Source organism: Etheostoma spectabile, chromosome 17, assembly GCF_008692095.1.
Source record: "Etheostoma spectabile isolate EspeVRDwgs_2016 chromosome 17, UIUC_Espe_1.0, whole genome shotgun sequence".
Classification (NCBI taxonomy): Eukaryota; Metazoa; Chordata; class Actinopteri; order Perciformes; family Percidae; genus Etheostoma; species Etheostoma spectabile.
The window spans coordinates 1,277,675-1,292,952 of record NC_045749.1 but is presented as its reverse complement, the minus strand read 5'-3'; the positions used below and the strand labels follow the sequence as shown (position 1 = coordinate 1,292,952).

Below are 15,278 nucleotides of genomic sequence, written 5' to 3'. Positions count from 1 at the left end.
CTATCTATCTATCTATCTATCTATCTATCTATTTCTTGATCAATCGATCTATCCATCCATCCATCCATCCACAATTCCCAATTAACATTCAGTGCAAACAAACAGCATTTGTTTGCAGACAACTTTACTTTTTATTTTGTTAAATTGTTGATAAAGACAATTTTTCTAACAAAAACATGCAACATCTTCATAATGTTGTGAATTTCAGAGAACGGGAAACATGTAAAAGAATGGGAAATGATTTTGGTTAAGTGTATCAATCAATCAATCAATCAATCAATCAATCAATATCAATCAATCTATCTATCTATCTATCTATCTTCTATCTATCTATCTATTCTCTATCTATCTATCTATCTACTTCTATCTATCTACTATCTTTTACTTACTTACTTACTGCCCGTCACCCTACCAGGGTATGGGCCGCCACAACAACACCAACACTCTCCAGAGTCCTCTGTCCTGGGCCATTTTCTCTACTGGTTCCGGTGTAGCCATCTTGGTGGTGTCAGCCTCAAGGTCGCGTTGCCAGTGTTTCTGGCCGACCTCTCTCCCGCTTGCCTTGTGGGTTCCACCACGCACGCCTGCCTAGTGATGCTGGTTGGTGGTTTTCGTAGGGTATGCCCTATCCAGCCCCATCTTCTTCTTCCTGATTTCTTCTTGGCAGGGAGTTGCCCGTCCTTTCCCGGAGGTTGGTATTACTGATGGTGTCGGGCCATCGGATCTGGAGAATTCTTCTGAGGCAGGTGGTCGATGAAGTTGATGTACAATGATGACTTCCACTCCAAGGACTGTTCAACTATGATGCGTAGAGTAGCGATTTGGTCAGTGCAGGATCTATTTTGCCGGAATCCTGTCTGTTCGTCTCGCAATTGCGAATCTACGGTTTCCTTCATCCTCTCCAAAAGGACTCGGTTGAAGACCTTTCCTGGCACCGATAGGAGTGTGATGCCCCTGTAATTGTTACAGTCACTGAGGTCCCCTTTCTTTGGGATCTTGATAAGGTATCCTTCTTTCCAGTCTGCCGGTACATCCTCTTCCTCCCAGATCCTCTCAAAGAGTGGGTACAGCATCTCCACTGATGCATCCAGGTCTGCCTTTAGGGCCTCTGCTGGTATATCGTCGGGTCTAGCCGCCTTCCCGTTCTTCATCAGGGTGATAGCCTTCCTGATCTCTGCTCTGGTCGGCTTTTCACAGTTAATCGGGAGATCCATGCTGGCTGTTGCTATGTCTGGGGGGTTTGGGGGTGCTGGCCTGTTCAGGAGGTCTTCAAAATGCTCTGCCCATCTGGTCATCTGCTGGTCTTGACTATTGATGGTGTTCCCCTGCTTGTCTTTGACTGGCCTTTCTGGCTTGCTGAACTTCCCGGAGAGTCGTTTGGTGATATCATACAGCTGTTTCATATTGCCACTGTATGCTGCCTGCTCCGCTTCTGCTGCCAGTCCATCTATATAATCTTTTTTGTCTTTCTTGATGTTTCTCTTCACTACTCTATGGGCTTCTGCGTAGTCCTCTTGAGCCTTGGCCTTCGTTGGTCTTGTTCTACTGTTGTTAACAACTGCCTTCTTCATCTTCCTGTCTTCTATCTTGGTCAAGGTCTCTGCTGTAATCCACTCTTTGTGCTGGTGTTTCTTTGGTCCCACTACTTCTTGGCACGCTGACCTAAGTGTCTCTTTCACTTTCTGCCATCTGTTGACTACATTATCATCCTCCTCTTCAAGTAGTTCCTGAAGCACTTCAAACTTGTTTTTCAGTGCCAGGCCAAACTCTTGTCTAGTATATCTATCTATTGCTGCTGAAACACTGTAATTTAAAATCTTATTGGGATCTATCTATCTATCTATCTATCTATCTATCTATCTATCTATCTATCTATCTATCTATCTATCTATCTATCTATCTATCTATCTACTGTATCTACCTTTTAGGAAACAATCCGATCCCATTGTTTTGTGACCTCTGTGAGTTGATTCTGAAATCAGTTACGCAACCTCGGAGAACAAAGTGACACTAACACAATTCAGTTCACAATGTTCTGAAGGTTTAAGAGACACAGAAGGGTATATATATATATATATATATTATATATATATATATATATATATATATATATATGTGTGTGTGTATATATATATAAATATATATCTGCATTCTCTAACAATTGTTGCATTCACTTAGCTGACAAGAGAGTAGATAGATAAGAAATAGTCGCCAAAGGAAAGGAGGACTGGTTCAAGGTAGGTTCACACAGATAAATCATCAGGAAGAAAAACAGTGTTAAAATTTATGATATAAATTTATGATAGCAATTAAAACACATAAGAGTCTTTGTTCAGATTGTTTTACAGAATGAAATGCAACACATTCACAACACAATATACATCCATCCATCCATCCATCCACCCACCCACCATCCATCCCACCCCTCCATCCATCCATCCACCCACCCACCCTCCATCCATCCACCCACCCACCCCCCTACATCCATCCATCCATTCATCCACCCATCCACCCAACAACCCACCCACCATCAATCCATCCACCCACCCAACACCCTCCAGCCATCTACCATCCATCCATCCATCCATCATCCACCCACCCAACCACCCACCATCCATCCATCCATCCATCCATCCAATCACCCCACCCACCCACGCACCATCCTCTATCTATCTATCTATCTATCTATCTATCTATCTATCTATCTATCTATCTATCCTATAGCTCCTGTTGCATTCCTTTTTAAATTGGCTGCAAAATAATAAAAGCTAAATCCTCCATTAATACTCTTTCTTTTATCTATTGTGAGTCTCGAACATCTGGTAAATGCATCAAGTGGGACCTGCCTAACTAAGACAGTGTGCCGCAGACGAATTTCACACTGGCTTTTGTCTCTGCCAGTGTCAGTGCATGCTTCCGCACGCTTCTTCCTTTAAATGGCACTGCCCCTTTAACCGCGTGCCGTACTGCTCATCTCGGGGCTTTGTGCAGGAGTTCCCCCCCCCCACCCCCCCCGTCACAAATCAGCTGTGGACCGGACAGCGGTAGCAGACAGAGCAGAGAGAGAAAGAGAAGCGGTGCTCCGGCAGAGCTGCTGCGACTGTCGCATCCTGTGATCCGAGAGCAGAGGGAGGTCTTTGTCTGGGACACAGCCAGCAGAGAGCACATCACTCGGAGCTCCGCAGGGTTTTTTCATTTCATCTCCAGGGGATTACAGTCTTTGAGGCGGAGGCAGCAATCATCCGGTCGGTGTTTACATCGGAACCTTGCCCACACAGTGGAAGTTACTGGAGGCCCTGTGGGGACGCGCCGCCGAGCGCGCAACAGCGCTCCCATGTTGGTGTTGCTCAAAACGGATGGGTCCGATTGAATTGCATTACATTATTTTTTTAAGGTCGGAACTACATGTTTTCGCAAAAGTTTTTTTTTAATAAATCTTCTGCCCCGCAGCTTTGCTCCACATCGCTCAGCATGTTCGGATAGTGCGTAATTATTGTTTTCCTGGGCCTTTTACCCACTGGCGTCACAGGTAGGGTACTTTATATATCCAGCTACACCACCTCCGATGACACACATTACCACACAGAGTGAAAGGTGACAGCTCTGTTTCTGGTCCCGGCTGCAGCCTCTTTAAAACAAAACAAGAGAAAGACACTTCGCGTCCATCATGATGATGCTGGAGGGATACATCTATGCACCTGGATAAGGCGTCCAAAAGCAGCACGCGGCGGGACGTCCTGACAACATACCTTGGGGTTTTTGTCATGCTTCATCTCGTGCTGCACACGGGCGTCCTCGTTGTCCAAGTCTTGTGATAAAAACTGTTTTTCAGGGAAGTGCATCAACGGGACGGCGCTGTGGACCACGGGTGGGTCGGGGATCAGTGCCAGCATTGCCAGGAGATTCAGTAAGTTGGTCAATGAAGTGACATCTGCCACTGCCTTTAGGAGCAGTGTGGAAGAAGTATCCAGATCCTTGTTGTGACTGAGTACTTTATAATTCCCCAAATAACATGATTGATTCCACACAACGCCTTTTGCCAGTACAAATCTCTACTGTCATTCATTTTGGGGTGGTTATTTCCATTTTATAGCATTTGAAAAGAAATGAAGTGTTTGTGAATAGTTATTGTGTAAAAGTTGACATATTCAGTCTGTGATTATCTCAACATCCATCTCTTTAATTTTAGTCTCAATAATTCCTAATTTCTGCTTTTTCTAACTCAAACATTAGGTATAATTTCCTATAAATAGGTTTATTGACCTTAATTCAAAAAATAACTGTCAATAAAGTTAAATAGTTAGTGTTACGTAGTGTTGAAAACGTCACAAAAGTGACAAACATTGAAAAAAAACGTCAAAAGTGTTGAACAAAGGGACAAAACGAAAAAAGTTAAAAACATTAATAAAAAGCATCAACAAAAGTGTTTGATTCTATTGACGGGAAGACGAAACAAGGGTTAAATTAGTAAAAGTCCTAATACACTCTGTAAAAATACTCAGTTACAAGTAAATGTCCTGAAATGAATTTGTAACTTAAATATTGTCAGGAAAATGTATTTAAAGTTTTAAAAGTACTCAATGCAGAAAAATCATTTCAGCTGGTTGTAGGCCTACATATTGTTGGTAGTTGCATTACACGTCATATTTTATAAACTCATGTGTTTTATGTGCAAAACTCTATCTTAATTTGTAAAATAACTAGTAACTAAAGCTGTCAGATGAATGTAGTGGAGTAAAAAGAACAATATTTCTCTTTGAATTGTAGCAGAGTAAAGTAGAAAGTGGCATGAAAGAAAAAGCTCAAGTAAAGTACACGTAGCTCAACAGTTTTACTTAAATCCGTACTTAGTAAATGTACTTAGTTACATTCCACCAGTGTTGAGTAGTTGGCAGGTTAGTGACGTAGACTACACCTTTATCCATTATAGCTGAATCAGAGCCTAATTTGTAGTGCTTGACTTGGTTCAGGGATGTTAGATGATTAATCTGTGTTTTTGTTGTTGTTAACCCTTGTTGTGTCAAAAAAGGACAAAATATGTCCCTTTTTCAGACTTTTGTTTTTTTAGTTTTCACTAATACCACCTTACTACCGCTAGTTTTACACTACTTTTTGGAATTCATGGTCAATACCCTCATTATATAAAATTACACCTAATATTTGAGTTAAAAGCAGAAATTATGAATTATTTGACTGATAGTTAGATCAGAGGAGCGTACAGATGACTTTAGTCAAGAATGAAAGTGATCAATTGGATTTGCAAAGAGCGTTGTATGGAGTCCAATCCATTTTTGTGGTAATTTGGTTCAAAAGAAACTCATCTTTCAGATAAAGACATTTCTTCCAGGGTTGCAAGGACCAATCATTTTCATCTTGATTTATCGTTGATTGTTTGCTCTAGTAATCATTGGTTGTTTGGTCTCAAATGTCAAAAACCTGTGAAAAATGGATCGGGTTTTACAAAACCCAAGATGTTGTCCTCAATTGTCTTGTTTGTCCACAACTCAAAGATATTCAGTTTGCTGTCACGAGGAGGAAGAAACTAGAACAATTCACATTTAACAAGCTGCAATCAGAGAATTTGAATTTATTTTTCATAAAAAATGACTCAAATGATTACCAAAGTAGTTGCCGATGAGTTTAATAGTTAACAAAGTAATCAAATAATCTTAGCAGCTGCCTGCTGTTACCAGATTGTGTGAGAGGCAATTAATGCCACAGCAAAACAAAGATCAAGCCTCTTGTGCTGATTTTTTTTATCAGAAACAGCTTCCAGTCTGCACTACAAATGAGTCCTTGTGCATGGACACATGCGTGCAGGAGAGGTTTAACTGGTTCAATTCGATGAGTGCAAAACACTTTTCTAAATGTGAAAACGTGTAATTATAAGGCCCACAATGCCATTACTGTCTGCTGCTCTGAGTGACTACCACTCGCACTGTCACTTCAGAGTGCTACACACAGGCCTAAACAGCCAGCCGGGGCTGCTGTCTAACAGTTACTTTTAAAAAATACATCAGGATTCAGAAATTGCACAACTGAAAGATCTTGCCTCTGATGTTTCTGAGACATACGTACCCCTATTCCACTGGCGCGTCTGCGATGCGCGGACAATCGCTGACTTCTAGTCAGGCTTGAGATCCCACCGCGTCAGCCGAGTCCTCGTGCTGAAGCTGCTCAGAGACGGGCGTAGAGCTAGAAGGCTCCCAAGACTGCGTGAGGCGGCTTGCTTGCTAAAGAACACGCGCAAGGTCGTGTCACGCGAGCCACGGGGCGTTCCTCAGCCGGCAGGAAGTAAAACAACGAGATTTACCAAAACACCTCGATATTGTTTATGTCTCCTCTACAACACACAGATGACGAGAAATTCACCTTGAAGGTGGAAAACATATAGACGAACGCATCCTTAACACCAGAACAGAATGGAAATTCAAGGAAACTCAATGATTTAGCGGCTGAAATTTCAGTGTCTACTTTGCACGTGGCAGACAGTGTCTCCTGTGATAGGTATGCTTTTTTAATTTTCTTATTAACAGCTGAGTTAACAGTTTCAACAAAAGTTTAATGGAAGCACTTGTCCTTTTCATTGAATCCCAAATAGAACACTTTGAGCTTCACCAAACTGTCAGCATAGATGGGCTTGAAAATAAGAAGCACTTTACATCACTTTATTTCTATCTCCCAGAAAGAGCTGCCTCACATGATCTCCCTTTGGTATTGTATTGGCCATAAATATGCCATACTAGTTTTTTTTTGGAGAAACTTAGCGTTGCTCATAGTATAGGGCTTTGGGGGACAGGATTTCGATGATCTTCCTTTTGTGCAACCCACTGCACATCTGCATATGCACGGCCACGCCACATCAGAGTTAGCAAACTAACAGTTTTGAAGACTTCTCATAGCATTTATGTCAATAAACAAGATTTAAAAGTATACTCATCATTCTTATTCTCTGAAAATCTGATATACTGACTTAAATGTCCCACTTTGTCCCATCCAGAATGCTGTGTGGACTCGCCAGACCCTCCTCCGCAGCGCTGTGGTGAAGGTCTGGCAATGCGAGACTACTAATAGCTTGACAAGATGTATTTTTGTGCGATGTGTGTGTGATCCCGCAATTCCCGCGTGATCTCGTGATGCTGCAAGAACCCAACTGTCATGCAAGGTAACATTAAGAGGGCATCCTCCACATAGCCATAACTTATCTGATAACTTGAATCTGGTTTGCTGTTCAAGGTGTCCTGTCCACATTTTTACACATAATCTCTATATATTTACAGCATATAGTGTCAGTTTTAGAAGGGTAGGGGCCTATGGGGGAGGATTTAGGTAGCATCAACCATATGGTTGGCCACTGGAAACCATTGGTATAAAGTCAACTCTCCTGCACCGTATGTGGCTCTGTTGATGCGTAGATATTTTCGCATATGGTGTGCTAAACATATAGCTATTGGGAAATGATTGAAAGAATTGAAAACACTGAAAGCATGTAATCTGTTCTTTCTATTTATCCATGAAAACAAGCCTTGGTACTAACCTCGATTTATTATAAATCATCCAGTAATCCTCTGAAAAACATCGACTGGAGGTTGTTTTGGTAGATTGTGAACAGATGAATCTCTCCGTCAACAAGCAATTGTAGAAACACTGCCGTCCACATACTTGTGTATCTGAATGAGTGTGGCTACATCAGCTGCATGGCACTGAGGACAACTGGAGAGCAGTGGAGCAGAGAATAAGTCTTGAAAACACTCATACTACAGCCTCAGTGGTCAGTGGTTGCAGTTGGGATGTCACACACACACACACACACACACACACATAGCTTTGTGTTTCATATCCACAAAGACAGATCCAATAAAGGAGAAATAGGGATAGGTTCTGATTGTCAATTGATCAAACGCAGTGGTACTCTGTAGAGTTTTATTGGTCCGCAGTCTCACCCTTTGTTTTCCGATGGCGTCTGGCTGTCTTGTCCAACGGATAAAGTCGTGCTTGTTAGTGTGCCACAAGTCACACTAACACACACAAACACCCCACCCAGAATCCAGTCTGAACCAGATATGAGATCCGTTATACTGAACCAGACTGTGAATGTCGGGATGAGGCTGAAAATCTCAGCAGCGCTGCAGAGCTTTGGATAACTGTGGTTTCCAACCGTCCTCACTCCAAACGCTGTCTGCGTCTGATGCGACGAAAAAACGCGCCCTGGGTTTGTGTCCTGCGTGTGTCTTAAGCGTCCTGTTATTGCCAATGTGTCAGGAATCTGCTTTCTTTCGTTAACCGGCCAGTTGTTCCCCGTGTCACGAAACCGTAAGCCCACCCACGACTTTTTAGCTCAACCTAACAGCGTCAAAGGGACGCCAATAGTCCCCATCAATCACGTGTTATAGACGATAAAGGAGACGACCAAGCGTGTTAGCACCAAGGCACGAATAAGGCACCTGACCAAACGTCCGTATTTTACAAGATAGGAGTGAGAAGTTTCATACTGTACAAGTGACACCTTTCACACTAGAAAGTCATTAAATATTTGTTTTATAATCAATATATTGATTAAAGGAGCTGATTAGAGGAGCTTTGTTAAGATAAACTTGGTCTATAGCCACACGTTCCACTTCCGAGATTGCTCTTGTGCCGCCGGACATTCACCCGGGTGTCCTCTTTTCGGCCAATGTGTCTGTCACCTTCTGCTTTCCTTGTGTTGTAACAGCTGCACGCATTCTCTCGCTTCGACACTGCACGTACATCACTCCCTGATGTAAGTCGAGTACACATTTGAGTCGTGCATGCCTCATTTTGCGACAAGTAGCATATGAGATGGTAACAAGACTTCTGTAATGTCCACACAGTAAAAATGGACCTACTTCACCAAGTTGGTTCACTGCTGGCTACAAGTTAGCATCAACACACAACAAGGCTGTCATTGAATGGCGTTTGAGACTAACGTTAGCAATCAAACTTCATAGATAGCTGAAACTTTTTTTGAAATGATTCCCATCTTCTGTTAGTTTGTATTAGAAAGTTTATTTTTATATTCATGGATTTCACAATTTCATGACAGTTATGTATATCGTAAACTGTTAAAATCTGACCATATCTGCACCCGCTCACATCGGAGAGTGACATGCACTAGAAGTAGATCCCTTGTTTAGTTGTTACTGTGTTTTGTGAATTATCACACATCCATGAGTCTTTTTCAGTCGCTGTCGACTGAGTGGAACTTCAGGTAGAAGCTTTTCACTAAATGGGTTACCTGGTTGTTCTTATTTAACCTCCCGGCGAGAGGAGGCTGTGAAACACTCACGGACCGATGCGGCTCTGCTTCTGGCACTTTTAACATCAAACTTGTAATGCTGCACATCAAGTAAGTCTATTTGCTCAAGGTTTTCCAGTATGCAGAGCTGCATTAATCTCCCTTGTTTCTTGCATGGTAAGTGCAGGCAAGCAGAAACACTGGAGGCCAGGGTGGAATGATCGGCACTGATCAACCGTTTAAGTCATTATCTCACAACAGAGATGCAGCAGGGGTTCTGGGAAAAAAGGATGTTGATGAGCTAATTGAAAGAAGATAGGAGAATAAAATGAGAATCTGTCTCTGAACTGTCTCGTTGCTGACTCGTTGTTAAGCCATCGCTCAATGTTAGAGGCCACTCGGAGGTTTTTGCCTCTCAGACAGGCAGCCGGGGCAGAGGGAGCTTATTTATCACACTGGAGCCGGATAAATGGACTGAGGCGACCCAGAGTTCAGACTCTAACACTCAACGCAAGATGGGTTTCAAAAATGTCATTAGGAAGAGTTCCTGGCATGCAATAATGCCCAAAAAAAATACACTCATTACGATTTTTTTTTCCAAAATGGGATTATAGTTTTGAAATTAACCCCAAACTACATGTCTGATTTAATATGTATCCTAATACTGAGAGCGCAGTTTAGATATTATGGTGCCCACAAAATCCTATTACATGACTTGGCCCATTATGGTTCCCCCTCAGTCGCCATCACTTCTGTGTGTGGCAGCAGTTATGGGTGTCATGAGGCCTTTCCCCTGTTGCTCAGGAATTTGAACCAGCAACCTTCTATAAACTCTTACTGGACTGTAGGGAATTAAGAACTCTAGTCTTCAGCAGGGATTTTAGGTTCCAGAGCATTTTATTGAATAAATGGATTCCTGCATTGAATCTGAACATTAAACGAACACATTGGATTCCCTAGATGTATTTGAGTTTTAAATAACACAAAGGTCAAACAAACTTAAACTTTAGATGTTAAAATGAACATCTTGTTTTTTACTGTACGCTCAGTATTGTGATTAGCTAAATTCACCAAATAGGAACTGGATCCAAAATGCTTCATGACACAGTACTTTTCAGATGTTCTTAATTTCATGTAACCACAAGGCTTTTTTGTAACCCCCTCCCCAGCCTGAGTGAGGCCGGGGAAACCTCCGTGGTTGAGTGCTGGGTAGCGCTGTAGTGTAGCCGTGTTAGAGGTATGGCTTCTTTAACCCTCATGTTGTCCTCGGGTCAAATTGACCGTTGTCCTATATCAGTGTCTTTTTAACTATCCAAATTAACATAATTGATTCCACACGACGCTCTTTGGCAAGTACAAATTTCTACTTTCTTAATTTGGGGGAAATTCTGCTTTTCTAACTCAAACTTTAAAAAATTAGGTATAATTTCCTGAAATTAGGTTATGGACCACAAGTTCCAAAATAACAGTAAACTGAAGTTAATAAGTTAGTGTTACGGATGACAAACGTGAAAAAAGCATCAAAAGTGTGGAAAATAGGGACAAAAACATGAGAAAAAGTTTGAAACATTAATAAAAAAGTGTTGATTTTCAGTTTGATGAGAAGACAACATATGGTTAAAGGACACCCTGGGCCTGTTGTGCTCTGATGCCATTTTCAGGGATGGATGAAAGCTCCCCCCCCCCCCCCTCCTCCACACACACACACACACACTTTGCGTTCAGAAAAACAGGAAGTGAAACTTTCAGAACTGTATCCTACACATGCGCCGGGCGTTACCAGACTACCGCAGGTTAATTAGTCCAGAAAGGACATAACAGAGACATTTAGTTGGTGACTCTGATCTTGAAACTGCTGATTGTTAAGATCGTCCCAGCGCCGGGTTGAAGATGTGTGAAGCATCCGTGTTTCGCCCCAAAAAATACACTCAATGCCATTTATATAAATTCCTTCCTTATCTTTTTCCCCCCCCTTAACAACTATAATAAAACAAATTCCCCCCCCCCCCCCCCCTCATGCAGGTCATGCCCCCCCGTGGGGGAAAGAAAACCCCCCCTGGGAAAAAAAAAAAAACTTGAAAAAACTGGGGTTTTGGGCACGGGAGGGTGCAAATATAAAAATCCCCCTGCCAAGGGGAAGGGGTTAAGTTCCATGGGGTTCCCCAAAACCGTTTTAAACCAACCCTTTTTTTTTTTTTTTTTTGTCCCCCTTAATATTTTCCCCCCCACCCCCTATTCCCCCTTTTTTTCCCCATAGTTCAAAGTCCCCCCCCCCCCCCGTTTTTTGGCCCTTCCCCCATTTTGACCAAACCTGGCCCAAACCTGCCTAAAAATTGTTTGGGGGGGCCCCCCCCCCAATTTGTTGTTGGTGGTGGGGCCTAAACATTCGCCCCCCCCCCAACAAATGGGGTCTTTTTTCCTTTTTTTTTTTTTTAAAGCCAAGTTGTTTCATTATTTTTTTTGTAGTTTTTTTTTTATATTTAAAAACCCGCCCCCCTTCTTTGAAAATGGCCCCAACTTGGGGTTTGGTTGTTGACAAAACAACCCCTGGAGAAACCTTTGGGGAACCGGTAAAAAAGTTGTTTTTCCTTTTTTCCCTGAAGGAACCAAAACAAAAACCAAACCCCTGGGGAACGAAAAAAACAAAACCAATTTAAGAAATTGCCCCCCTTTTCAGAGAAAAAAAGGGTGGGGGGGTGGTTTTTTTCAGCCCATCGACAAAACAAGGAATAAAACAAAAAACCCGACGGCCCGCCGGGGGGAAAAACCCCTTTTTTTGGTTACAAAAGAGAAAAAAAGAAAAGAATTTAATCCCCTTCAAAAAAAAACACACCACTTCATTTTGGTGTTTTTAAATGTTCAAACCCACCCTATTTATGAAAGGTTTTTAAGGTGCCCTTGGTTACCAAATGTACACATGGTTTTTTTTTTTAAATTTATTTTTTTTTGTTTTATTAGTTTTTTTGGACAAAACAACTGGCAGACATTTCCCCTTTTCCCCGTTTTTTTACCACGTTTAAACCCGAGGAAAATTTGTCCCCCCCGTTTCTTGAAACAAATGAAGTATTTGTCCTTTCCTTTTAAACCCCTCCCCCCCCAGCCAGATGTAAACAAGAAAGAAAATTTTTTGGAAATCCTTTTCGTTTAAAATGAGGCCCATTAAACCCTTGAGAACAAATTTGAGTTTTAGGGAAAAGCCCGAGGAAAGAGTTTTTGGGAGTCGTTGTTTTTTTTCTGTTTTTTGGAATTTCCTTTTGGATTGGGCACTAAAAACACCTCGAAGCGCGGGGGGGGGGTGGGGGGGCCTTTTTTCCCCCCATCCTTTAACACTGGCCCACCCAACCCCAACAGGGTTTTTGTTTTGTTTTCCCCCCCCATTGGTGCCCCTTTCCCCCCTCCCTTGGGTTTGGCCATTTGGGCAAAACCCCGGCAATATCCATTATTACAAACCCGTAAAAAATTTTGGTAAATGAAATGAAACAACTTTTTTTTTTTTTCCCTGGGGAAAAACTGGCACAGCCTGTGCAAAACGATTGTTTTTTTTATTTTGTATTTTGGGAAAAAAAACTGGAGAAAAAAATGGTTTTTGTAAAACAACTTGTCCCCCCCACCCCCCCCCCGGTTTTTTTTATGAAAAAAAAAAAATAGCCCCCGCCACCGTACACAAACCAATAAGTTCCCCCTAAAGGGAAAACAAGGAAAGGTTCCCCCCCCCACTCCAAAGGGACCAAAGCAAGACCACACGAGTGTTTTTTGTAGTGGGAAAGAGACCCAGGTAAAATGAAAGTTTTGGGGGGAAGGCACCAAGGTTTTGGGGGGTTGGGGGCCCTTTTTCTGAAATTTTAATTCAAAAGCAGTCCCCCCCAATCCAACAGTCCCCCTTTGCCCAGGAAACCCACCCAGGGAGGCCCGTTTTTAACCCCCCCTATTTTTTGTTGGTGTGGTGTGCGGGGTGGGGGGGGGGTGTGTGGGGTGGTTTTGGTTGTGTTGGTGTGGGGTGGGGTGGCGTCGCCCGGTGGGCCGTGGCCGGTGCCGTGGGCGGGTGGGGGGGGGGGCGTTGGGGGGCCCGGTGGGCCCGTGGCCGTGAAAAAATAAGATTTAAAACCCTCAAAGGGCCCCCCAGTCCCCCCCCCCCCCCCCCCCCCCCCTGCAAAAGCATGATGAAAAACAGCCCATGTTTTTGGGAAAAAAAAAAACTGGAACAGGTTTGTTTTGCCCAAAAACCCCACACACCCCGCTTGACGGTTTTTTTTTTTGGGTGTTTGTGTGTTTTTTTTTGTGGGTGTTTTCATTGTGGGTGGTTTTGTTGTTTGTTTGGTTTGGGGGTGTTGGTTTGGTTGGGTGGGTGGGTGGTGTCCCTTTTCAAAAATGGCAATGTGGGGTAACCATTTTTTTTTCCCTTTTTTCCCCCCTTTTTGGGTTTTTTTTGTGGGGTAGTTTTTTTTTTTTTTTTTAAATGTTGGGTTTCTTTTTATGGGGGAGAAGCAGCAAAATGTTTTGAGGCCCAAATGTTGGGCCCGACGGACAGGAAGCCAATCCCGGACCCGGACCGGCCCAAACCTGTTTTTCCCCCCCCCCCCCCCCCCCCCCCCCCCCCCCCCTCCAGTGGGGTTGTGGGGGGTTGGGTGGTGGTGGGGTTATTCCCCGCCTTAAAGGATTAAAAAACAGAAGCGAAAAAAAACAAGGGGGGCAAAAAAAACAAACACACCAAACCAACACCACAACCACCCAACCCAACCCACACACAACAAACACACCCACACCACAAACACAAACCACACCACGGAAATTTTTGGCCCCCCCTTTGTAATTTTTGCCCAATGAAAATTCCAAATAAACCCCCTGGTTTTGTTGTTGTTTTTTTTTCCTTTCTTGAAACGGGCCTTGTGTTTAAGCCGCTTGTTTTCCCCCCAAGAAGCGGAATTGCAAAAGGCCTGTGGGTGGGGTGGGGGGTGGGGGGGGAATTCTCAAACTAAAAATTTTTCCCATAACACAAGTGGGTTTAAAATGCTTTTTATTGGAGGTTTTTTTGAAAGTTTTTTTTTTGGTAAAAAGTCCCATTCCCCCAGGTTGGCAATAGTCAAACATTCTGGTTTGTTTTGGGATTTTTTTTTTGGTTTTTGACAAAAAAAACCCTGTAATGTTATGTTTTTTTAAAGGAAAATTTTAGCCCCCTAATTTTTAGTAAGCCCCCAAACTAAAAATTGGAAATTTTTTTTTTTCACAGGGTCTTGGGGGACCATTTCCCCCCTCGTCCGTTCAAAAGAGTTGTTCCAAAAACGGGTGTGGGGGCCCTCAATGCCCCACATTTTCCCCCCAATTAAATGTCCGTCCACAGTTGGGGGTGGGGGAAATTATTTTTTGTGGTTAAAACGTTTTTTTACAAACTGAGAAGGGAAAAACCGTTTTTTTTGTGTTCCCTTTTTTCTGGAATTTTTTCCAGTTTTTTTTTTTTTTTTTTGTGTGACACCCTTTTTTTTTATGGAACTCCCCCCACCCTTTTCCCTATTTGGGCCAAACCTAGCCCCCTTTTTTTTGCTTCATTTCCCTGAAAAGTGTTTGTTTTTTTTTTCCCTCGTCCGCTTCCCTCAAAACCCCCTGCGTTTAATGTAAGCCCCCCCCTAAAAAGGTTTTTTTTGGGAAAATTACAAATTCGTAAAAGTCCCCCCCCCGCCCCCCCCCCAAAAATCAACAATCCTCCCTAACTTTTGGGGAAAGATCAAAATGGGGCCAAAAATTTGCCCAATGTATTTGGTTTTTTTTTTTTTTTTGTTATTTAAATGTTGTTTTTCCCCCACACCACCCAACCCGTTAAAACAGCCCTTTTTTTTTTTTCTTCCAGGGGGCCCTTTTCTGGTAACAAAAGGTTTGCAGGAGGGGGAACCAGGAAAATATGGGGGTGGGTGGGGGTGGTTGTTGTTTGTTAGCACCTGAATTTTTGGGCAGAAGTCCTCGCAGGGCTAGCTTAGGGCCCCTTTTTAAAATGGGGCCAGCAAGTCCCCCCCCCCACAACAAACAAGCC

At 42.9% G+C, this 15,278-nt stretch overlaps 1 protein-coding gene across 1 annotated transcript in view; it reads right to left on the bottom strand.

Annotated features, from left to right (window-relative positions):
- Window positions 1–698: 698 nt before the first annotated feature.
- LOC116705458 (uncharacterized) overlaps window positions 699–15,278 on the bottom strand; it is a 14,963-nt gene continuing 383 nt past the window's right edge. Inside the window, exons 3-6 of the mRNA XM_032541658.1 lie at window positions 6,147–6,233; window positions 3,750–3,941; window positions 3,580–3,628; window positions 699–1,792 (exon numbers count right to left, since the gene is read on the bottom strand). Of these exons, the coding sequence (XP_032397549.1) occupies window positions 699–1,792; window positions 3,580–3,628; window positions 3,750–3,941; window positions 6,147–6,233 (1,422 nt within the window). The remainder of the gene's footprint in view (window positions 1,793–3,579; window positions 3,629–3,749; window positions 3,942–6,146; window positions 6,234–15,278) is intronic.